The sequence below is a fragment of the Nipponia nippon genome, unplaced genomic scaffold (genome assembly GCF_047370975.1).
Source record: "Nipponia nippon isolate SJK-2023a ecotype South Korea unplaced genomic scaffold, ASM4737097v1 scaffold_4, whole genome shotgun sequence".
NCBI lineage: Eukaryota > Metazoa > Chordata > Aves > Pelecaniformes > Threskiornithidae > Nipponia > Nipponia nippon.
The window spans coordinates 80,369,118-80,394,671 of record NW_028262358.1 but is presented as its reverse complement, the minus strand read 5'-3'; the positions used below and the strand labels follow the sequence as shown (position 1 = coordinate 80,394,671).

General features: G+C 36.0%; 1 protein-coding gene across 6 annotated transcripts in view; it reads right to left on the bottom strand.

The window, feature by feature from the left end:
• The window catches only part of ASCC3 (activating signal cointegrator 1 complex subunit 3), a 289,170-nt gene that overhangs the window by 186,388 nt on the left and 77,228 nt on the right, over positions 1-25,554 (bottom strand). For all 6 annotated transcript variants that reach the window (XR_015707982.1, XR_015707983.1, XM_087773468.1 and 3 more), the window contains 2 exons: positions 22,691-22,891; positions 22,091-22,231 (listed from right to left, as the gene is read on the bottom strand). Coding sequence is in view for 4 of the 6 variants with exons in the window: in XM_087773468.1 (XP_087629594.1) it covers positions 22,091-22,231; positions 22,691-22,891 (342 nt within the window). In the remaining 2 variants the exon portion in view is untranslated. The remainder of the gene's footprint in view (positions 1-22,090; positions 22,232-22,690; positions 22,892-25,554) is intronic.

The following is a 25,554-nucleotide window of genomic DNA, read 5'->3' as shown; positions in this document are numbered from 1 at the left end:
TTTTCAAGTCTTCCCAGTGTTATTTTGTATTTTCTTCTCCCCCAGCCCCTTCTTCATATAGAAGAGAGATACAGTAGAATAACAACAAAACAAAAATGTAGAGTATACTTGTGTATGTTTTTAAACATCATTATAGCAATATTTGGGCTAATTCTCCTGGAGAAGCTGGCTGCTCACAGCTTGGATGAGTGCACTCTGCGCTGGGTTAAAAGCTGGCTGGATGGCTGAGCCCAGAGAGTGGTGGTTAAAGGAGTCAAATCCAGTTGGTGGCTGGTCACGAGTGGTGCTCCCTAGGGCTCAGTGTTGGGGCTGGTCCTGTTCAATATCTTCATTGATGATCTGGATGAGGGGATCGAGTGCACCCTCAGTAAGTTTGCAGACGACACCAAGTTGGGTGGAAGTGTCAGTCTGCTGGAGGGTAGGAAGGCCCTGCAGAGGGACCTGGACAGGCTGGATCATTGGGCCAGGGCCAACTGTATGAGATTCAACAAGGCTAAGTGCCAGGTCCTGCACTTGGGTCACAACAACCGCATGCAAGGCTACAGGCTTGGGCAGGTGTGGCTGGAGAGCTGCCTGGCTGAAAAGGACCTGGGGGTGTTGGTTGACAGCTGCCTGAACATGAGCCAGCAGTGTGCTCAGGTGGCCAAGAGGGCCAATGGCATCCTGGCCTGTATCAAGAATAGTGTGGCCAGCAGGACCAGGGAGGTGATAGCGCCCCTGTACTTAGCACTGGTGAGGCCGCACCTCAAGTACTGTGTTCCGTTTTGGGCCCCTCACTACAAGAAGGACATCGAGGTGCTGGAGCGTGTCCAAAGAAGGGCAAGGAAGCTAGTGAAGGGTCTGGAGCACAAGTCTTATGAGGAGCGGCTGAGGGAACTGGGGTGGTTTAGTCTGGAGAAGAGGAGGCTGAGGGGAGACCTTATTGCTCTCTACAACTACCCAAAAGGAGGTTGTAGCGAGGTGGGGGTCGGTCTCTTCTCCCTAGTAACAAGCAATAGGACGAGAGGAAACGGCCTCAAGCTGCGCCAGGGGAAGTTTAGGTTGGATATTAGGAAAAACTTCTTCACTGAAAGGGTAGTCAGGCACTGGAACAGGCTGCCCAGGGAAGTGGTTGAGTCTCCATCCCTGGAGGTATTTAAAAGACGGGTAGACGTGGTGCTCGACAACATGGTTTAGTGTTGGATTTGGCAGTGCTAGGTTAACGGTTGGACTCGATGATCTTAAGGCTCTTTTCCAACCTTAATGATTCTATGATTCCAAAGCTGATAGTCTGTTTACTGGATAAGAATTTACAAGGAAAAACGACGTACAAGAACATTTTTTCGAAATACATTGACGTTTCTGAGAAACGGAATATTGCTGCTTGGTTGGCGATTTGTTTGTTTGTTTTTTTACTTTTTCTTTTTTCTCTCAAAGCTGCAAGGAAAAGGGTTTCAAAGTCATTCCTCCTTTGTTCTACAGGGAAACTTTAGGCTTGGGTTGCACAACTTCAGGAAACAAAGATAAAAGATGACCTCAGCTACTAGTTTTTCCAGTGTATTTATACTAGCACACTTCTAAGGTTCATCACAATGGTCCTGCATATCTCATTAGCTGTAAATATAAGTCCAGAATAACTTTTGTTGGCATAACTATAACCTTTTATTTAATTATTTATTTTTATTTTAAGATTAACCAGAGTGGGAAGAGAGAGAATCTGTGTTCCTTTTCCTGGTACTTGAAAAAAAAAACAAACAAAAAACAACCAAACAAAACTATCAAATACCTATTGTCTAGAACACAGAGAGAACTTTTCCTCAAAAAGCGAGGAACTGTTCTTCAAGAAGCAGTTGTTTCTGATCAGTTTTTTTTCTGTTCTGCTCCTGTAACGCATTATCCCAAAATGTGGATTAACCCAATATTATGTGAAAAAAGACCTGATTGCAACAGTGACATTTTGTTCCAAATACCCTTTTTAACATACCTTTATCCAACAGTTTTATTTTCTTTCACAATTTGTATGCAAGAGGAAGCAAGTCATGTTTGGTTTTTTGTCTCAAACGACGTTTTTTTTGAGAATCAATGTAAATCACTGACTCAGAGGCATACTAAGTGTAAGATAAAGAAAGGTTTCTTGGTTCGGCTGAGATTCTGATATTAAACAGATATTGCATTAAAAGCCAATTTCATGACACCTGTTCACAAAACGACAACCCAAACACCAATTCATTTGCTTTCATGCAAATGTGATCTCATTAAATTTGCTTTGAAGTCTACACTCTGGAGAAAATTATGTATGCTAATATTAAGGTTAACCAGGTGTTGAAGGTGATTGCAACAGACCTACAGTATGATTGTCAGATCTATATTTTCCAGTTATATTAACTAAAAACTAGTACACCCTCTGGATTTCAGCAGGATCCTTTAAGTACTCAAAGGAAATACCAACAGTTAGCTGTTGTAATGAAAGGATCAAATCAAATGGAGTTCCTCAGCAGTCTATCCACCTCAATACTACTGCATATTTTCATGACTAATCCTAATGATAGACTAAAGATTACACTCACTAACCTTTCAATTGATATTATGCTGCACAGAGCTGTAAACACATTGGAGGATGAATTTAAAAATGCCTTCATAAGTTAAAGAACAGATGCATTAATGGATGAAAGTCAGTAACACAATTTCAAGATTCTACACCGAGGATGAGATTCATCTTGCCTATCTTTACCTGCTAATTTAGAAATTCACCATCTAAACTAGTTGTCTAGGTTCCCTCTAGCTGGTTCATTTCATCTGTATTAGTATGAATCAGCCTTAGAAGTCTTTTCTCTATAGTCTTTTCCCCACAAGTCTGTGCAACCACTTTAGATTAGTTGCCTAACTTTTGCACGGGTAAAGCCAAAATAGATTAATCTGACCCTTAGGAATAATTATCTCAACAAATACAAGATGTAAAACAACTGGCAAGGCAGTAGTTGGGCAGGGAAAAGAGAAAGAGCAGACCAGTTTGCACATGAACCAAAAATGCTATGCTGTTGCAAAAAATAAAACCTTGGAACAGAAATCCTGTTATTTGGACATGCTAAATAAACCTTCCACTCTGCTTAGCAGCAGTATGACCTTAGGGCAATACATTATGTTTTGGGCAACTTAATTCAAGAAGTGCAAACCAACTGAGAGTCCAAAACTGAAAAATGAGAATGACTAAACACATAAATGAAGCATGACCTTTATGAAAAGTTTAAATGAATTGATGCTTAGGCTAAATAAATGTGACTGAATAGAGATACCTACAACTACAAGAGTCTTCAAAAAGCAAACAGCAGTGGCTGGGGAAGAAAGACATTCAGATAAGGAAAGTGATAATAAAATTTGAGTAGGATTTATGTTGAAAATAGATTTCTGTTAAAAATAATAATAATAAAAAAATCTGACAGTGAAGACAGATAACCCCGAAGGAGATTCACCAGGAAGTTTAGGAAATCTCCATGATCAGGGTGTTGTAAGATCAAATTAGACAAATATTTATCACTAGTAGAATGTATGTATTACACCTGTTTTTGCAGAAGGACAAATTAGATTAATTCTCATACTATTTTGTACGGTTTTAAGATCAGCGTAGTGTACATAACTGCACTTAATGTTGCATTCACACCAAGGTAAAAGTCCTCAAAACTTCAATTAAAAAACATCTTTCAAATTTCAATTCTAAACAAATACATATAATGTATATCCTAAATAATATATTCAAATTATACCCTATATTAATAATTTAATATGCTACTAATATATACTCTGCTAATACTATATGCTACAATGTATACTATTATCCACTTTATGCTAATAACATGCTTTTATTGTACTAATAATACTTTATAGTAATATTATATATACTCTAATTCTATTGTAAATTAGAGTATATTTCAATATAGTTACTGCATGTAAAGCGATTCTTTAATATCAAATATTCTTTAAAAAAATTTGTAATGTAGTATAGAAATAGCTATACTTTTAAATGCAAATTTAGCAAGATTATCTGCAATATTTACAAGTATTAATTTGAAGTATAATGCGTGTTTTTTTTTTTTCCACAAATAGTCACAATAAATGCTAAACAACCTAAAATATTCTGTAACACGCAAAATGACAACCTAGAAGATATAAATTGTAAATTGCTCTGATGCTGTTTTGTAATTTACTTGCATTTTCAACTGACCAGAAGCAGTTAAATTTGAAAATGAGCCAAAAAAGGCAAACATTCCCTGAGCAACCTGTCCTCAACTCTACTCAAATAAGCTATCTTTTTTACAGACGAATATTCACTCAGCAGGCACAGCTGTTATTCTGCAATTTCTACATCTAAATCAAAGATAATTGGACTTCTGAGTACCTTTAAATTGTACTCTGGAAAAAGGGTCTAACTTAATGCATCATTTGCATTAACTATAAAAGACTGCTTTTTTATCCTGTAAAATTTACTGTGCTTAAAAAGTATTTGGAAGCGCAAAACAGTTACTCAGTAATTTTATAGACACGTGGATTCCTTTTGCACTGAACCTTTTCAGCTATAAAAGACCATTAAAACAACAAAAGTAAGTCATTCTTCCAAGTTCTTCATAGATAAAATATTAATGATAATAGACACTCTTGAAAATTATATTCCTACAAGTTTTACTGAAGATTACATCCTCAGTGCCAAAAAAGCCTCGGAGACAAAAACCCTGTAATAATATTTTATTTGGCATTTTTAATAAATTCATTAATTATTCATATGCAGATGAGCAGTTAGTTCATACCACGAAGTACTTCAATTTCAGATTCTTTGCTATTAATTTAAGATCTTCAATGGAGGCATTCTTTATTGTTACTTATTAAGATTCATTGTACTTCAGAATTTAACATTCAGACAATGCATTTTAAGGATTTTTAGTCTTAATTTTACATACAAAAATATGAAAAGCATACTGCTTATTAGCCTCTCATCACTGGAAAAGAAAATCTGAAATTTGTTTGACAAAATCTCATCTTTAATCATTATACGGGAACATTGTAACAGGCAAAATGGTGTCTAAAACAGTTTCTTGCTCATCTTTTATTGATACCTGCAGTAAATATCACATAAGCAATTCCCGCAAAATAGACTAATCTTGACTTTCACAGAATCACAGAATGGATAAGGCTGGAAGGCACCTTTGGAGATCTTCCAGTCCAACCCACTGCTCAAAACAGTGTCACCTAGAGGAGTCTGCTCAAGACTGCGCCCAGTCAGGTTTTGAGTATCTCTAAAGGTGAAGATTCCACAACTTCTCTACACAAACTTCCAGTGTCTGACCACCCTCACAGGGAAAAAATAAATAAATAATAAAAAAAAAAATCTTATGTTTACGGAGAATTTCCTGTATTGTGGTTTGTGCCCATTGCCTCTTGTCCTCTCACTGGACACTGCTGAGGTCTAGCTCAGTCTTCCTTACGCATGAATACACAATGTGCTTCATAGACACTGATCACATCTATCTGAGCCTTCTCATACCCGGGCTGAATGACCCCAGCTTGCTTTGCCTCTCCTCATGTGTCAGATGTTCCTATCCCTTAATCACCTTCATGGCTCTTTGCCAGACTTGCTCTAGTATGTCCCTGTTCCTCTCATAACGGGGAGCCCAGAACTGGACCCAGCACTCCAGATGTGTCTCACCAGGGCTGAGCAGAGGGGAAGGATCACCTCCTTTGAGCAGCTGGTAACACTCTTCTGAATGCAGCCCAGACTGAAGGTGACATTGCTGGCTCATGTTCAATTTGTTGTCCACCAGAACATCCGTATCTTTTCTGGGAAGCTGCTTTCTAGCCGATCAGCCCCCAGCCTGGACTGGTGCAAAGGATTATTCCCCCACTCCTGTGCAGGACATGGCATTTAACTCTGGAACTTCGTGAGATCTCTGTTGGCCCATTTCTCCAGCCTGTCAAGGTCCCTCTAAATGACTGTACAACCATCTGATCTGTCAACCACTCCTCCCAGTTTTGTACCATCTGCAAACTTGACCTTCAAAGGTAATAGAGAACAACCTCACAATGACTTTGACCAGCTCCCTCAGGACCTGTGGGTGAATCTCATCAGATTGACTTGTATTATGCTCAGTTTGTTTGCATGTTCCCTAACCTGACTTTCTTCCAGCATGTATTAAGTTTTCCCTCTCTGAACTTTCCCATTTGTCTCAGGGGCCTGGGATTGCTGAAAGCCAGTCCTAACAATAAAGGCTGAAGCAGAGACGGCACTTCAGCCTTTTACATGTCCTTTGTCACCAGTCCCCTGCCCCATTTAGCAGCTGTTTTCCCCAGTCTTCCTTTTGCTATACACCCATAGAAGCCTTTCTTGTTGCTCTTCACATACACTCCTGGGCTTTGATTTACCTAACGCCGTCCCTTGCTTAAACAGCAACTACAATCCTTCCAGGTCACCTGTTCCTGCCCCCACCGACTGCATGCTTCCTTTTTATGTTTGCTTTTCATCCTGCAGGCCTCCTGCCACTCGTTTGACTTCCTGCTCATCAGGATGAACCACTCTTGAGCTTGGAGGCATCAACTAGGAATAACAAGTTCACAGGATTGTTACAGACTCCTGAAGTCTGAAAGCCTTTGATTTTTCCATGTAGATTAAAAAATACTGAGGTAGCTTATTGAACTCATTAGTATCATATCCTCATTAAATGATTTACAAAGGAGTATGGAAAATATGCTATTTGATCAGTTTTCAACACCAGACCATTTTGTTTAATAATCCTACATATAATACCCTTACACACAACACGCTTTCTGAAGCACATTAAGTGAAGACTCTAACTTCTGCATAAAAGATTAAAAATCAAGAATCACTCTGCATGACATAAACACATTAAGCTAACTGAACTTATTACAGTTATAATACTGGATCTACATTATTTGCACATTAGCACACAACTGAATTACAAGTCTTTGAAACTTTCTACCACATTAGGAACTCTCCTCTCTCCCCCCTGCCCCAATACCAAGGTTACCAAATCAATGTAACATTTATCTGTTTTGAGAGATGTAGCAGTGAATACAACTTGGCAAGTATACAACTAAATAAGATGGACTGTCTGAAACACAGTAAAGCAAGATCAAATAAGTAGAAGGAGCAGCAAAGAAATCTTGTGCTTAGCACTATGCCTTTGACATGAAGAAGTAATATTTAATTTTTGATGTCACTGTCTAAAGTACTTTCTTAAATGGCAAAAACACTCTAAAAACAGCACAACCCAAAACTAGTGTCTGTGAAGACCCAAGAATAGGCTTAATCTGCTACTGAATTTTATTTAAGGCAACCACTTACCACTAAGGTCTCTAAATACTACAGCTGACTAGCCAACACATGATAGTCTACACAAAGCTATTCAAATCTTTCTATGCTCAGAATCCACAAGCGTGAGATATATATATATATATATATATCCCACATAAAAGGAATAGGATGCTCAAAGGCAGCTTCCCCTTAGGAGCTTCAGTACTATATTGCAGAAGTGGGAGGACAACTCAGCAGCTCCAAACGGGCTTCCTTCTTCCCACAGTCATGCATCTGCATTACACAGAAGCCTCTCTGACAATGTCACTAGTATTCACGATGTAGCTTAAAACATTACAAATACTTTGCAACTCACATGTGGTTCAGTAGCCACTGGATGATCACATCATCATAATACAACTAAAAATCCTTCATGTAAAGGTCAAGACAGAATTTGATTCAGCCAGTCCCAGGCATGCAAAAGTGAAGAAATAAGTGTCTTCCCCCCCCCCCCCCCCAATTAATTAATTACAAACGTGGCAACAGAGAAAGGAAGATGCTGAAGCCTCAGAAAATGACTGAGAAACAGCAGTCCTGTCTCTTAATATAAATTAAATCTGTGTCTTATTCTATGTTCAGAAAAACTTTGGCATCGTTAATATCTGTTGTATTGAAGTAACAGATGCAATAATCTAAGAGCAATCTTTTACATATACAAATTTTAAAAGTGTTTATTAATTTGTTTTTTTTAAACCCAAATGCAATACTTCTGACATTCTACTTCACATTCACTTCTGCAATATTCTACCACAATGAACTGAGATGAATCATTGATAAACAATGAATATTCATCTCTATAAAAAGACACAGTAAACAAATTTTAATGTCATCACATGCATTTTCAGTGTAATTTGATTTTAAATAGTAAATGGGCAGAATATTATCAATAAGCATCTTTTATACACATTAAAGAATGATTTCAAAATTTTTTTAGCAAGCACTTGTTAAAAAATATTTTGAATGACATATTTGCAGTTAATTTCACAACAAGAATAAGCAGCAAAATTGATTTAAGATATTAATTGGAAAGTTATTAAACTAGATCTTCCTATTTTCAATAAGTGTTATCTTGTGTGTCTGAAATTCCCACTCGAAAAACCAAGAAATCTACTTGATTCACCTGCAGGTGACACTGTTGCTCTTAGCCATACAACCAAAGAGCAACAGCATTCCTCTCAATATATTCAGTTGCAGTCTGGATCAATGGGGTATCCAAAACACAATTATTTTTCTTATATTTGTACACTAGTACTTTTAAAGTTTCACTGTAATATCAAACCTCTGCAGAGACAGTGATTAATGCAAGTGCTTCAAGTACAGATATATTTAAACTGAATTTATTCTGATAAAGCTTAAAGTAAATGAAAAAATGTGCGCACTGGAGGGGAAAAAAGAAAAAGAGTATATACTTATAGCAAAGGCTCTTCATCCAAATTGAATATTTGTATATTTTCACGTAAGTGCTGAAGTACAATACCAAAGAGTTATATAAGTTCATTTAAAAAAAAAAAAAAACAAAAAACACTCAAAACTTTGGTTTCAAAACAGTTTAAAAAAACTTTTAAGAAATGGAACTAAGTCAGGCATGAACATAATTACTTCCAATAAAAGGGAACACACAAACAAGAATGCAATTACAAAAAAAACCCATATCCTTTAACTACAGAATACATAGAATAGATTTTTTCCTGTTGTTCAAAATTACTGTAATTTTATCTGGCATCATTTCAACTAGAGTTTACTGCTAAAACAAAAATTAACTCCCACCTTCCAACCCAATCAAAACAGAGATTTTAGCCAAGTGAGTCATATCAAAGAATGCCAGTCAATTACACATTTTATCAGAGTATGTGGCATTTGATTATTAAACACAAAGTAGATGACTCAAAGGCTGTACTAAAATTCTACAGATATGCAATAAAGGCAAGGAAGTAGGTATGTATTATAATAAACCACTATATCTGTCTATTTGAAAAATAAATTATTTCAAATAAAATGTAAATGAATGTTTTAGAGTAGCGATTCTAATTTCTGAAGCATGGAAACCTGATTTTAGTAAAATCAAGATGGATTCTGTCATAAATCTAGAAATTAATTTAGGTCACAGGCAGCACCTCCAGTTCCTTATAAAGGACGACTATTTTTTATTCAAACTGCTACTGTTTGATGATGTATAAGTACTTTTCCTCCCTGGCAAAATCTTAGCTGTCATAGGCACATATATTAATGGGAGAGCAGTAAATCAGAAGGTCTTCCAACAATCCCACTAGGGTATTGGAAGACTGATGCCAAAAAAAAAAGGAAGTACAATGCTGAAGACACATATCGGTAACATCAGCCTGAGAAAGCAATGTAGTTGTCCCAGCAACAAAAACAACAGAAAGAATGCAGATAAGTCAACTAAGCAACAAGCTTATTAACTGAACCCATTGAAAAGTTATCCAGAAATCTCTTATAAAAGCAAAACTTAATTTGCTTCTTAATAATTTTCATCATTAGAGACAACCAGGAGTCCTACATGTGAAGTCACAGAGTTTACTGCCTTTATTTCTAAGGGTTAAAGAATTCAGTCAAAGCATTAACATTACAGGCCCCAAATTGCCTCTCTGCTGTTTAACATCATTTTTTTTCACCTGGTTTACTATTTCCCCAAGTTGGTGTAAGGAAGGAAGAAAACTGTGGGAAAGCCATATACTTCATAAAAACGGCACCCATGGAAAAACTTCCTTGTCTTTAAGGGGTCAAGAAACAGCCCTACAATGCTAACAAATTGAAAACTTGTTCCTGAGGTGAGCGGGATGGGCAAAGTGACATCACAGAAGTGCGCCCAACCTGGAAGGGACAGGGCTCCAATTAGTTTTTCCAGTTTCAGATTCTAGTCAATGCAGGCTTACCTAATCCAGATTATGTCTTCATTTCATTTTGTTATTCCCTATTTTGTATCTGTGAAGAGGATACTCTTAGAAAAAATGACTAGCGTTTTTTCCTTCTGCTCATCCATCAAAATCCTTTCGGGATTCCACTTTCTCCCTCCAAAAGCCAAGGAGAATGAATTCAGCCCAGCTGAGGATCTGGGTGTTATTGTTCACCAGGCTGCTATCAACTGGGAGTGCACACTGCTTACCAGCGAAGAGACTGACAAGATCAGAACCTTAAATAACAGTATATCAAATCCTTAAACACAATACAGTAGGTATCTGCATGTGTACAAAGACAAATCCCTTCTGATTTTATTTTAATAGTCTTGCTTTCAGAACTAAACACTAATTAAGAAATGCATTTAACATTTACAGAAAAAAAGTTCAAAAAGTAAGACAGAAAAAGCTATGTAACAGTCTGTGGCATCCTATGAGGCCTCACTGCCTCAAAGAGATCCTGGACAGTGGTTTTTTTAAACACAATTTGCCCTGAAGATAGCATGGACAATGAAGCAGGGAGCAAGATTTTATTTTTCAGACTGAAGTCTTCTGAAATGAAGGAAATCCATATGGAGATGACAGTGTGAAATGGAGATGATTTTGGGATGTAGAAATCCTACTGTATAAAAAGATTTTTATCTTTCTTGACTCAGCCATACACTTTGGCAAGCATTTCTGTTCTAAACATTTTGGTATATTTCTCTCATTTGAAAGGTAAGGTTTTTACCTCATTTAAAGGAAGAAAGACTCTCATTTTAAATAGTGCATAACTTTGAAAATTCAAAAGAAAGGAATTTTTCTTTCAGCAAGGTTATACTACTAAGAAATATTCTGGAAGTTTTCTCAGAGAGAGAGAGAGGCACATTCCTTCCTCTTTCTTTTTTGTATTAGATTTTTATGTCCTCTTGATAAATTATATCTCCCAGTCCAAATGCTGATCAAAAGAGGATATACTGCTCCTGAAGCCATGGGTGTGCATAGAATTCAGCACTACTTTTCATTCTAGGCATATTGGAAGAGGGAATATTAACCAGGCTCAACTCTTCTTTTGAAATAAACAGCTTGAAAAGAGGAGGGCTTTTCTGTATCTGTGAGCTTTGTAATCTCTGGATCACTCCCGATGGCTGCTTCATGACAGCTTATCCTCTCCCACACCAAAAAAAGTTCCTAAGTTTCATTGCACCTAAAGCATCCAAAGTTTCTAGAGCAAAGAACCATGCTGTTCCTGGAAGGAAACAGACTGGCATCTAAATTCAGCAGTAATACAGGTGTTTTCAACAAATGCAAGCAAAAAACCAATGGCATTTAATTGGAGGTGAACGCCAGGTACATAAGGCTAAAATCAGAGTAAGCACCTACAGGGACAGACAAAATATACCGCAGAAAGAGAAAGAAATTAGATAGTGACGAAGCACCAAGAGATGGGAAAATAAAGTAGTATTCTCTTGCTTTAAAGGCACTTTGATTGCATATTCTATGTAATTCTTCATAGTAAGCACTTCATATAGTTTTCACAAAATGCTAGGGTAATACGAATGGGATAACAATTGACAATTAAGAAAAAAAAAGTGTTCTCCTACATTTGATTTCTGTTAAAATGCAGCACAATACAATAGCCTGAGAATTGTTATTCAGGGAGAATATTATATTAATATTCTGAATTAAAAAAAATCATAATTCTCGGTCACCATATTGAAACATTTTTGTAGGAGTATGGTGACATCCCTGCGTTCAATAAAGGAAAGTGAGAAAATAAAGTTCCTATATATTCTGTTTGATAAGATATCTTACTAATCAAGAAATTTTGAAGGCTACTTTACCAACACAGTTTAGAAATAGAAACATATCTGTGGAAAATAAGATTTTGGGAGGAATAAGAAATGCAATACTTCTCCATGTTTTAATTTCACAATGTAATGTAATTTCATACATTTTAGCATTATACATGTAACCAAAAGGCCTACCTACTTGTAATTAAGGGCATGCTGCAAAGCCCACAAAATCAGGGATTCATTTCAATTCTTCTGTGGTTTGGGTGTAACCGAAACATGAACTGATAATTATTTTTGCCTGTGCTGCTCACATAGATCTGTCAAATTCTTAGCCATGTATTTGTTTTACTACATTTTTGCATATATAGATTCAATAGCCAGTTTCCAGTATCTCCATGTGTATCAAGCCAGGCTAGGAGGTCTTTTTAGCACACTATTAAATAAAATTTCATAGTAGTAATGCTTAGGACTGTTTCTTTATAACTGCTCCCTTGAAAGACCATCTCCACAGAACTCATGAATTCCTACCAAAACCTATGAAATGGACAAAGAGAATGTCGAGAAAAATAGTGTTAAAAAAGTAAACCCACACCATCAAATCCTGGTTTTCCAAGATTTTTCTTTTATACAAAAATCCTTTTTATTGGAAGAACTGGACATTGAAAGTGCTGCTTACATGGATTTATGACATTTATCACAATTCATTCTACTTATATGTCTTCAAAGCTAAATAGGTCCAGCAGTCAAAAAGAAACCCTTAATGTCTAACATGATTTAGTGATAATTCTGTCATCACTAATTTTTTTGCCAATTCCTGAGTGCAAAAAAGCCCCCCTTAGATTTCAAATACTCTCTCATCCTTTATCTCCTTTTCCTAAGGCAAAGATGTCCTAATTTCTGGTTACACATAAACATAAAAGTGCATGCAATGGATGGGTAATGTATATTTAAAAGAAGTACGTAAATGAGTAACTACTGTAGAGAATCACTATCTCATGTACTTACTATATGCATAAGGTAAATTACTATATATGCATATTTAGCTTCTAACAGTGGGCTTTGTACCTGCACGAAATGAGAAGCACATATATAGCAGAATATCATAGAATATAATGCACTAAAAATTAAGAAAATTTATATAGTTCCATTTCCATAGGAAAAGTAGCAGAAATCAAATTCACTATTTACTTTTACCTAGAAGAATCTCTATACCTTACTAAAGTGCAGGAAATGAGAAATAGTGTATCAGAAAAAGAAAGCTGTAGATGAAACAGAAGGCACCTCAAGTTTATAGCCCTCTTTTGCTTCAAATAGGTTCAGACTTGATTAGTTTTACATTGCAGATAAGAACTTAAGAAAAAAGCATTATTCCATTTTATTAGTATCAGATTCCAATAGGGAATAAAGCCTTCATGACTTAATATCAGAGTCTATCAGCTGACAGAATCTATCACAGTGATCATCCATATTACTCAAAGGTCCTGATGCCATTTGCCGTTCTCAGAACTAGTTGCCCTATTCAGTTCTGATGCTTTTGTGGTCTCTGTTCCACTTCTCACTTCTGCCTTGCCATCACAAGTACAATTAATCAGCTAATCTTCGAGATGTCAAAATACATTCAGTCCTTCAGGCTATTTCCTCTCCTCAAGAACAGCATTCTGTTCAGTAATCAGACAAATGTATTTGCCAATGCAAATGCAGCTTACACAAATTCTCTTTTCATTTGTAACACTGGTGTTTTCAAAAACACTATTACTACTGTTGTATTACTCATGCTCTTCAATAAGAATTGCCCTTTTGTTCTAAACTATTCTATTTCCAGTATAAATAGCTAGCTAAAGTTAAAAAGAAAAATAACCAGCTAATAAAATTTGCAATAAGCTAACAAAGCATTTCTCTTGGATTTAAAATACCAGAAGTAAAATTTCAATGAAAGCAGTAAAAAAAAAAAAAATCCAAAACCTAAAACTAGCTGTGGTGGGTTGACATTGGTGGCTGCCAGATGCTCACCCAGCCACTCTCTCACTTCCTCTCCTCAACTGGACAGGGGGAGAAAATAAGATGGAAAAGCTCATGAGTCAAGACTGGGAGGTCATTTACCAGTTACCGTCAGAGGCAAAACAGACTCGACTTGGGGAAAATTAATTTGATTTACTGCAAATTAAAAATAGAGTACAATAGTGAGGAAACAAAGAAAAAACCTAAACCACCGTTCCTCCTAGACCCCCTTATTCCCAGGCTCAACTTTTCTGTTTGTTCCCAACTTCTCTACCTCATGGGGGATGGGGAATGGGGGTTGCAGTCAGTCCATAACCCTTCGTCTCTGCCATTCCTTCCTCACACTTTTCCCCTGATCCAATGTGGGGTCCTTCCCACAGGAGATAGTCCTTCACAAACTGCTCCAACATGGGTCCTTTCCACGGCTGCAGTTCCTGCCAATATAAACGTGCTCTTGCGTGGGCTCCTCTCCACAGGCCACAGTTCCTGCCAGGAGCCTGCTGCTGCAGGGGCCCTCCATGGGCCACAGTTTCCTTTAGGGCACCATCCACCTACTGCGGTGTGGGGCCTTCCCAGGGCTGCAGTGTGGATATCAGCTCTCTTCCGTGGGCTGCAAGGGAATCTCTGCTCTGTCTGCTGGAACGCCTCCTCCCTCCTTCTGCTCTGACCTTGGTGTCTGCAGGGCTGCTTCTCACGCCTCTTTCCTCACTCCTATCTCTCTCTCAACTCCTGCACAGTGTTTTTGCCGTTTCTTAAATACGTTTTCCCAGAGGTGCCACCATCTTGGCTGCTGGGCTCAGCTGTGCCCTGCGGTGGGTCTGTTGGAGCCGGCTGGAACTGGCTGTGTCTGGCACCTGCAGCCCCCCACTGCCAGCACCTGGGCACAGACACCCCAAAAATGAGCACAATGTGCTTACAAGGTGATGAAAAGGCACTCTGCTTAATTATTGGTGTTTATTTTTCTTTAATTGAGATCTTGGAAATCATTCCCATTTTTAAGCTGCTCAACATGTTCAGCACTTGGCAAATGAAAGTGATACAACTTCTCAAATCTAAAGCTTTGAAGGATAGTTTCTTAGCAAATGTTAAGATAGTTTTTACATAAACTATGAGCACTGTTAAGAATCAACCCTGAAAGCAACGTGATTTTAGCTTACACAGGCTAACGAGCAGAGAACAAATATGACAGCTAGCTGCCTGTTTTCTAACTGACAGTGCAAGTCAGCTTTAGCAGGACTTTCTTCACCACCACAACCCCCCCCCCCCTTTTTTTTTTTTTAAAACTGAGCTGCATGGATAAAAAGTCTAACCTTTCACTTCGTACCTCTGCATATTTCATTGACGCAGGACACTACAGCAAACAAATTTAAGCTTTGAATTTGCTTTATTTGAACATCTTGGAATATTTCAGAGTTGTGAAATTGCAAAAGTTTATGAAGAAGGCAGTTTTTAAAAAAAAATAAAAATGCGTGAGTGCTACTCTAGGTTTCCCACTTCCTATTTGCTTTAAGGAGAAATGCTTAGAAGCACTTTAGGTTGAAAGCAGACTAAGGTCAGATACACTGTTTGCTTGCGATACCCCTATCTCTAATTGGACAGGCTATTAATTTTTATCAAATCCATGACAGAAAAAAGACAGAGATATTTGGAGGCCTGCAGACCTGCAGACACCTAAAAGTTTTAGAATTGTCTGTTTCTGTGAAGGCTGGCAGGCCCACATTAACAGGCACAGCCTTGCAGTTCAGTAAATGTAGAAATCTCTTTTTGTGGGCCTTGCACACTTTAGTACTATATACTTTAGTACTATGTAGATACTACAGAAAATCCAGTATTATATTTTAAATGAATAAGCTTGCTTTCTGTATAATCAGTTTCTTGATCAATAAGAACAATAACAAAAATAGAGCTACTTTCCTTTATTATAAAAAAAATAAATCTATATTCCAAGAGAATTAAAAAAGTATTCAATAGTTCAGATGGGGCAGAATCAGGACTATTCACACAACAATAGTTTGATTCATTTTCCCATAATATTTCTTTAAAAGACAATAAATTTTCTTCTCCCCTGCTCTCTGAATCCCTTTAACTCCAAGAATATGAGAAGGAAGGAACAGAGATATATAGAGGTTTATAGGCTGAGGAAATTGCCCTGCTTTCAAAATTTGACCAGATCTGTTTTCAACTACTACATAATTTTAGCAACACAGAAAGCACTGCTAATCTGGCCTTAACACCAAAACATATTTGCAGCAAGCAAGGCTCGTGACAGTCTGGCAGTCTTCAAGGCAAAGCAGAGACATAGGACCTATAGAAGAAATCTGGCTTATATCTGCAGGTCTAAGGCACAAAATAAAGCAAAAACATGATAGAAAAGTTGTTTCAACTTTAAAGCGTCACTCTCACTTATATGTGACAAGGATTGTAGTGTAACATATCTCGTACAAAACTGCTGAGGTACTAGTTTAAGCGTGAGGACTATTCATAGTAACTGAAGATGCAATAGAACAATAAAATAACTTTCCTTAAAAAGAAAATATGTTTTTAACAGGATGATTTTTTAAAAATTATTTTTAAAGTTTACACAGGTAGAAGAAATTTTGATTAGATTTTCACTGTGCTATGCCAAGGATCTTAATTTTGTTTCATGTTATGTATGTATAAAACATTAAAGAGAAATTATCTCCTACATGTTTTTTGATGCCCACTAGCTTTAAAAGTTACTAACTGTTAAGGCCAGAAGGCATTTCTGCAGCTCCCTAGAGGCTACAACTGTTTTGTACAAGTTAAGACATCACACTACTCATCAGCTTACACTACACTGTGCCTAGTGCAGGGCAGTGCCTTCAGACTTGGTGATTGCATTATAAATCTATACTGCTCCACTCCCAGTTGTATTCTCCAAACTTTTAAAAGATAACTAGTGCTGCTATATTTGTTGCAAACACAAGGTCAAAGATAACTGACCTGAAAGCTAACATGTTGATTTTGAAGTTGTGTTATATCATTTTCTAGACTGTATAAAGCAAAGACTGAGTAGCTATATATATGCACACTCAAAAAAGTCCATAAGGACAAACACCCAAAAAAATCCGTTGCCTTCTAACAAAACACTTCATGTTATCTTGAATGCTACCCATCAAAATAAAAAATTTATTACTTATGAATATTTTCCATTTAAACATTAACATACCAAAAACAACTTACCAAACAATAGATTATGGCTAAAGTATGCTTAATATCATTGCGGTTTAAGTGATGTCTAAATAACAGAGTTTCCTAGATAATATTATGTCAGCATACAAACATGCTTAGATAATAGTAGGTCAGTATACAAACATGCTTAGAATAGAGCCAATAGGAAAAATATCAACTGTAGGGAAATAAACTTCCTTAGATTGTTTTTTAATGAGGAAAAGAAAGTGAAAAGTTAATGTATCTTTATTTAGGCTATGAAAAAAGCTTTAATAATGTAAGATAAACTCTACAGGAACTAATACAATAGCTAGTGTTATTTATTTTTGTAACAAGTTTATTTTCTTCTCTTCCCAGGTTCAGTGAAGCACTTACTTACATACAAATTATTTGGTAATGGACCCTGGATCTTTTCTGTCTGAAACATTATAGTGACACGTTAAATATTTACACTTACTCTTTTTCACAAAAACATAAAAGGAAATTGTGTCTTTCAGTTTTAACATGCATCCCACATCTTACACTTAGATTTATGCGTGGCTTTTACTGCACATGATGTGGGGAGCAGGTTAGAAGACTGACTGAAGAGTCAATAAAACAACTATTTTGATTTTTCTTTTTAAGGCAATTTCATTATTGGTAAAATTAGAAATAACTTTTTTGAAAAGCTTGGCTTCTGAAGTACTATGTACTATGTATGGTTGGAACCATAGTACTGTTAATGAATATTCAAAGTATAGTATGGAATAACATGGAAGTAAAATCATCTCATGTATAATACTATAAAAGTATGGAGCAGCAAGAGACATGGATGCCTGTCCTGGTTTTGGCTGGGATAGAGTTAATTTTCTTTCTAGTAGCTGGTATAGTGCTGTGATTTGGATTTAGTATGAGAATGATGTTGACAACACACTGATGTTTTAGTTACTGCTAAGTAGTGCTTACACTAGTCAAGGACTTTTCAGTTTCTCATGCTCTAGCGACTGAGAAGGCTGGGGATGCACAAGAAGCTGTGAGGGGACATAGCCAGGACAGCTGACCAACACTGGCCAAAGGGATATTCCATACCATATGGTGTCATGCTTAGTATATAAACTGGGGGGAAGCTGGCCAGGTGGCCGCTGAGTGGAGACTGGCTGATCATCAGTCAGTGGGTGGCAAGCAACTGCGTCGTGCATCACTTGCTTTTTATATTCTTTCATTTTTATTATTATTATTATTTTATTTTATTTCAATTATTAAACTGTTCTTGTCTCAACCCATGAGTATTCTCACTTTTCTTACTCTTCGCCAGCTGGGGTTAAACCACAACAATGCCTTCTGCATGAATATAAATGACAGCATGGAAAGCACAGAGAAAGTTATTGCTGAAAAACTGTGCTACAGACCTTTTTAATGGGCTTATCTTTCAAAAACATTTAAAAGATTTTATTCCATCATAAAAGGAATGAAAATTTAAATTACTCATTACTTTTTTTTGGCTAGCATTTTCATCTTTTAAAAATATTTGTAGAAAAAGTAACAAAGGCAGACGCCACTGTACATTAAGGGTAGATTCCTGAGAAGTGAGACAGTTAGCAATTTATCAGATAAAGCAATTTTTCCTCATCAGAGTAAGCATAACAGTTGCATGTAATGACTTACGAAATACACTTATTCAACTACACACAGGCAAAGTATGAAGGATGAACCATGAAGGATGGAAAAGCAGGAGGAAATTATCAGAATTGTTACTAAAGTGCTACTTCTAACTAATACCTGACAATCTCCTCATTTTTGTGTCTTTCATTGTGCCTGACTTGATTCACCTGAGGATGAAAATGAAGATGGTGAAAATGTAACTGCTGAGAAAAGAGGCAGAAGACAACTGTCACAGAAGATTTATATCAGGCCTTCAGTTTCCTAGAAGAATCAGCTGAGATCTTTTGAAACAGTGATCCAACCTGAAATGCCTGCATCTACTTCAGTTGATGATCCTACTCCTGCCTTTTATCTCCCATACTATATATATTATCCCTGTGTATTTAAATTGTGTGCATGCATCCACCTGCTATAATGTTACTTCTTACAGGAAAAACTGCTTTATTGTTAAACACAGGTACTTCATCTATTCCACTAGTAAAGCCTAGAAAGCAGGGTGATGATTGGCAAAGCACCTCTGAAACTATAAATAAAGCAGCAACACGTATCAGAGTATTCCTGTCTGAGAAATGTATTACATTAGAGAGGCTGACAAGTAAAATAAAGTTTTGAAGCAAGAATCAATTTAATATAGGGTAAAAAGCAATGAAAGAAACCTGCTTGGACAAGGTGGTTTAAGTGCATAGTTGATGAAAGAAAGCTCATGAGTTTTCATAGGAAACAATATATGCAAAGAGCAACAGGCAAGATCCAGCACAAGTAAGTGCTCTTTCCTCAGTTCATAATAAGGCTATGTATTTTCTGTGCACTTTGACAAGCAGGGATAAAACAAAACCCACTGCTGGGCTCCAGAGTCTGCAAGAGGAACAGAGGCAGCAATTACATCAGTAACTCTTGGATTGGTGTTCTCTCTCCTCTGCACTTCCTACAATTCTGATTAATCATAAGGAAAGACTGAGTAGCTACAAACAAACAGAAGAAAACAAAAAATTAATATTTCATAGTCCCAGAATTTTTGGACTTTATATATTGGTCTTTTTAACCTTTCCAATGTTTTGAAGAGCGAAGTACTAATACTGTTATTGGCGCAAAAGCAGAACCGAAATTAATCAATGCTTTAATTATAGTTCCTTTGAAAAATCTTGGAACTAAATTTGGGGTCACAAAAAACATAATGGTTTCCAAATTTTTCCTCTTCTGGAGACCATTTTTCTTCCACCTCCATTCCCCCAAAACGTTTAGGAACTACTGAAGATGAGTAAGTTTCAAACAAAACAAAAAAAATTTCAAAGCAGTGAGATGAGTCCACGGCGGGGGGGGAAGAAAAAAAAAAAAGGATTTTTACCTAGGTCCTCCCCTTGCCATTTCTTCATTATTTTTATACATAAATCTACCTTAGCCTCTTCCCCAAAAGAAAATGAAGAATTTATGCTACTAGTGGTATTTTGGACTGAAATAGGAGAGCAGGATGAAGCAGACAGTCTTTCTACACTTAAGTTACTACGTTGCTCTAAATTAATACTTTGTATATATTAATAATTTCCCATTACTAGAGTAATAAAATTACAACTTTATAAACTATTTTCCATACACATTTCTTAATAATGCCCAAAATGTTGTTTTTTGTGGTACTTTTTTTTCCCCCCTACTTTTTTACTGGATGTAAGCAGAGTTTTAGTAATGAGGTGAGATTTTATGAATTACGTTGCAAACTCCGAGAGCAAGAGAAAATAGCACTTTTCCATTCTGCATTCATTCTGTTCATTGAACTTTGTAGTTACATTCAGAGCAGGCTTTTCCACTGTCACTTCAGTTTTGGCAGTGATTACACATGCTCTCTCCCTATTAAAACTCTGACCTACTTGATTATGTGCCCTAGCTGAAAAGTATTGTGAAAACACGAAGTAATTTCACATGGTGATTTGGTGTATGTAAATAATTTCCATTATTAAAAGTCCCTATTGAAAATTTTTTTATTTTGTATACCCAAATTTTAGGCTGATGGTGTTGCAAAGTAATTCTGACAAAGTACCAGTGATATTGCTGTTACTCATTGATATTGGTTTGTTATTTATTGGTTACCACACCATTGTGACTGTATGAGTCAATATGCATGCATATACATCTCCTAACAAAGATGACTGCTATCCAAGACTTCATAGTAGATTACTGCAGTGGTCCTCTTTATAATTAATTACATATAGACATCTTTTCTTGTCATGTGAAGAATTTTCTCTAGTCTTATCATAAAAATGTAAAATACATCAAAGCTAAGACTGGTAAAATATAACTCATCTGAATCAATAATTACTACAAGTTATGTTTCTAAATGTTCATATCGATAATACAACCAAGTCTTATTCTGGCTCTTGGACCAGGCAGGAGGAGAAAGGGTAATTACAAGGAACTTTACGTAAGAACAGATACCAAATTATCTCAATATTTTGGAAAAATGATATTTCACTGACACAAACAGCATTTGCCTGAAATAAATGTGACAAGAAGTATCTGCTAAAACAGAAAAATCTCCATCTACGGAATACTATTTGTGAGGCTAAAAATGCAAATTTTATTCATTTCTATGAATGTTCAAATGTTTAACCTAGTGATGTCTTATACTTTTCCTCATTTGTCCTTAAAAAGGAAAAGTAAGATCAGCCATTAACAGGAACCTACAGCTTTTTTTTTTTTTTTTAAATAAAAAAGAGGTTAAGTATTATTTTGACATATTTGCAACATTGTTACAGCATTTCAAATTTATTTAGAATTTACCATTTGCAGACCAGACCTTCAACTTTTCAGAGATGGTTATTACCAAATAATGTGAAATCTGAAATTATGAATATTAGGTTCTTGCAAACACATACATACAACACCTGGTTTATAAACCTGAAAGGGTAGGGGCACAACCCACTAAGGTTCACAAGCTGGAAATCAGGTATGATTTTATACATAGGTTTTATGGAAGTGGGGCACCATAGTAGTAAGTCTAAATGGCAGACACCAAAGAGTTTAATGAGCCCATTACTTAAGATATTTCAGATGTATTAGTGTTTTAATTACTTTGAATTGAAAGTCACATTTTGGAACATAACCAGTGTAATTACAGACTAAGTGATAACATTTCAGCTGCTTCACCAATACTTTTACATGGAGTTTGAAGAAAAGACCAGCGTACTTATGAAAAGGTACGAATACACACACAGAACAATATTTTAAAATATTAAGCATACCTGTGTTCGCAGAATTTCACCTTTTGACAGTTGCATATCACCGGTCAGCTCCTTCACAGTAATGCCTAGTGGTTCCAGACGCTTGCTGAAGTAATTTGTCATTTCAGCTGCCAAAGCCTTCATAGGAGCAACATACACAATCTGCACCAAAAGGACACTCGCTTGATAAATGAGCAAACCCCACAGTGTCGTTTGTTGCATGGCAACCATTACAAATCACAATTTATTGTGAAATATGATGCCAGACACTTACAGTGAAAAATCTTAATAGTGATATATGAAAAGTAGTTATCTTTGTTGGATAAGTGTGCAGCTGTTTAAACAACAATGGATTTTGTTTATACAGCCTCATCACTTTGAAAATTGGTTCTGCATCAAAACTAAATGCATTTTCATAGCTTTTTACTCACATAATAGGATTTTTAGAACACAAATAAGAATAGCTTTAACAATAATGAAGTAAATAAAAACTAGCCTTATCTTTGACTCGGAAAAGAGTAATACCCTTGAAAACTTCCTGATTTCATATTCCATGTGTAACATATAATGGCTTTTACCTTACAAGTTAAAAAGCTGTTACTTGGTTCATTAAACTCCTACCTTAAACTCATCCTTTTTGATAACACCATTCTGGACATGCTGGCGAATTTCATGAAGGACTGTCAGCATGGCAATGTTAGTCTTCCCAGCTCCAGTGGGGGCACAGATCAGCATGTTCTCATTTGTGTTGTAGGCAGTCTCAAAAACTATAGATTGGATTCGGTTTAGTCTTTTCATGCCTTTAAAAGCAAGTTGTCCAATCTGTTAAAACAAACAATAAACAAAAACACAAGAAAAAAATATTTTTCATATATGTACACACACACAGTGTGTGTGTGTGTACATATATTAACCATAAGAAAAAGAACACATGGTAATAAAACTTAGGATACCTGTTGAAATATATTATTCCAAGGTTTTTATTCTGAAGCTACCACTCCCACCCAACCCTCAAATACTGAATCCATAAGGAAAACAAAATATAGCAGGATAACATCTCCTAAAATTAATCAAAATCTTTAGCCACATGCTATTTCAGCATTCAATTTGTTTTTAATCAAGTGTGTGACCAAAACTAATATACAGTAAAATAACAACCTATTAATAATTAAACATCAGTAAAACAGCAATAGTCAGATTAGAAGAATATACATCTTTAAATCTAAAATGACAAACTAGTGGAAGAAGAGTCAGCAATACACAAGAACCTGCTGAAGAAACACATGATTTTAAAAGTTATTTATGATTAATTTTGTGCAATAAAGTTTGATTATGCACACACACACACACAGAGTCAGTAACAATGTTCTCTTTGCTTCCGAGGAAATCTCCATCTTGCAATTTTTAATGCTAAGATCTTTCTCCAACAATACTTTCAACAAACTGCAGCCTCCAAAAGGAACATAAAACTTGCATGTATAGTCCCAAATAAACTTTGCGAATGTCTTCAAAAATTAAATTATATAGTTAATACAGGCAATTATAGTTATTATAGTTTAATGCATGTTTAAATCTTATAAAGTACAAATCATCAATTATAAAAATACTTTGTTCCTCTGGGTCTCTCTGAAAAATGATATTTTCACCAAGAAAGAACTGCTGTAGACAGTTACAATTTCTGCATTTGAAGTTTCTAAAATTTTTACAGCTGAAGAACAGACCCTTAAGATATAAAATTAATTTTCTAATAAACTTGCTTTTTCTTAGTTACTTTTCACAGACATTTAAAACAGACTGCAGAACAGAATTATTTCCTTTCTACAGATTTAATTACTTGCACTGCTTCTACTAATAATCATGAGAAGTATCTTACTTATATTTTTGACAATTATAATTCTTCTTTTAATTGTAGGAAACCACAAAAGTACAAATTCATTGTAAACAACAGTCCTGAAAGCACCTTCTGAAAATCTCCCTCTTTCCACTACTCTGGGCGCTTTAGTTAATTTACAGTCATTTGCTATGGTAATAGCCTCTCCAATACTAATAAAATTCTTTCCAATTCTAAGCAAATTATTTGAGCAGGACCCAATTTATTACTACTTCAAGTAATGCAAGCTTAGGAATGAGGGCTTCATTGCTGTTCCAATCAACTATTTTATTTAACTTTGCAACAAACAGCACTAGGTCTATCATTTTGCTGCAGCTTCTTTTTAGTTAGCCTCATGTGAGAGGCTGAGATGCAAATTACAAATTTAGGTTAATACACCATTTTCACAACACATGACAACGCTCTGCTCTTAACGTAGAGGAACGATGTACTTAATGACCGGCCAATTGTAGTTTTATTCTAGAGGGCTTTATTAAAAAACAACATTCATTGATAAAAAAGTCAATGAAAATGCTATGCAATCAACACATTATTTCTTTTTGAAAAATGTGCTTTTCAATTTAGCAGTACTTTTGTCTTAGCAAAGCTTTCAGGTTGAAAACTTCTTGTGCAACACTGAAAAAACAAGTTCCATTCAAGTCATGGATTGCATTTGTATTTATAGGATTGACACATCTCAAATACATTTAAATATCTATTCTAAACTGTTAAGTGTCTTTGGTGAAGAAAAAAAAAACCCCAAAACGTATCTAATGCAAGTACTTCCAGTACTTTTCATCAAGTTTCTTCAATTTTTTAAGTGGCTGAATTTCAGGATTACAGCAGTTTTCACTATTAATGTTCTTTCACAGTTTATTCGCTTGCAAGATTGCAGGGGGAAAGCTTGTTTGTTTTGTACCAAATTGTGCATACGTAATGTTTATTTGGTGTATCGTCTTCAAAATTCACTTCATCTTCATGAATGAGACTATTATAAAGTGTTGATGGGTTTCCTGGAGACCTGCTGATTACATTAGTGCTATCAGAGTCCAATCAGCTATTTTTATGGCCTCCTTAGTCATTTTAGGTTTCTAATTTGCCTGTTACTTCATTTTGAGATTTCTTGACTGGTCTTTGAAAATGGTTATATTTTTCCTTTTCCCTCCCATTCTATCTAATTGGTTTTAGACGCTGTTATAAACACTGTAAAGTTCACAGTGATAAACACTGCCTACAGTGTTTATAATAGAGGATCTATGGAGAGAAACTCACCAACACAACTGGTGATTCCAGAACTGAACTAGAAATGCCTAAATTGCACGATATGTATATTATTTAAAGAAGCAGTTTTTAAACAAAATCACAAATATCATTGTCTAAATGAAGTCTGGTGTAAGTATTTTCAGAAAAGAACAACAGGAATTTTTCACAGTCACATAGTTGAACACGCGTGGCTTTATACATACAGGTCTCCTTACAGTTGTGTGATTGTTAATACCCTTAAATAAAGTATGTCTTTAAGTGTTTTCTTAAACTACTGCCTGTAGGAATATATTGTTCCAGCTTCTCTTAATCTTTACGTGGGCAGTGTAAGACATCTTTTTCCTCTACATTT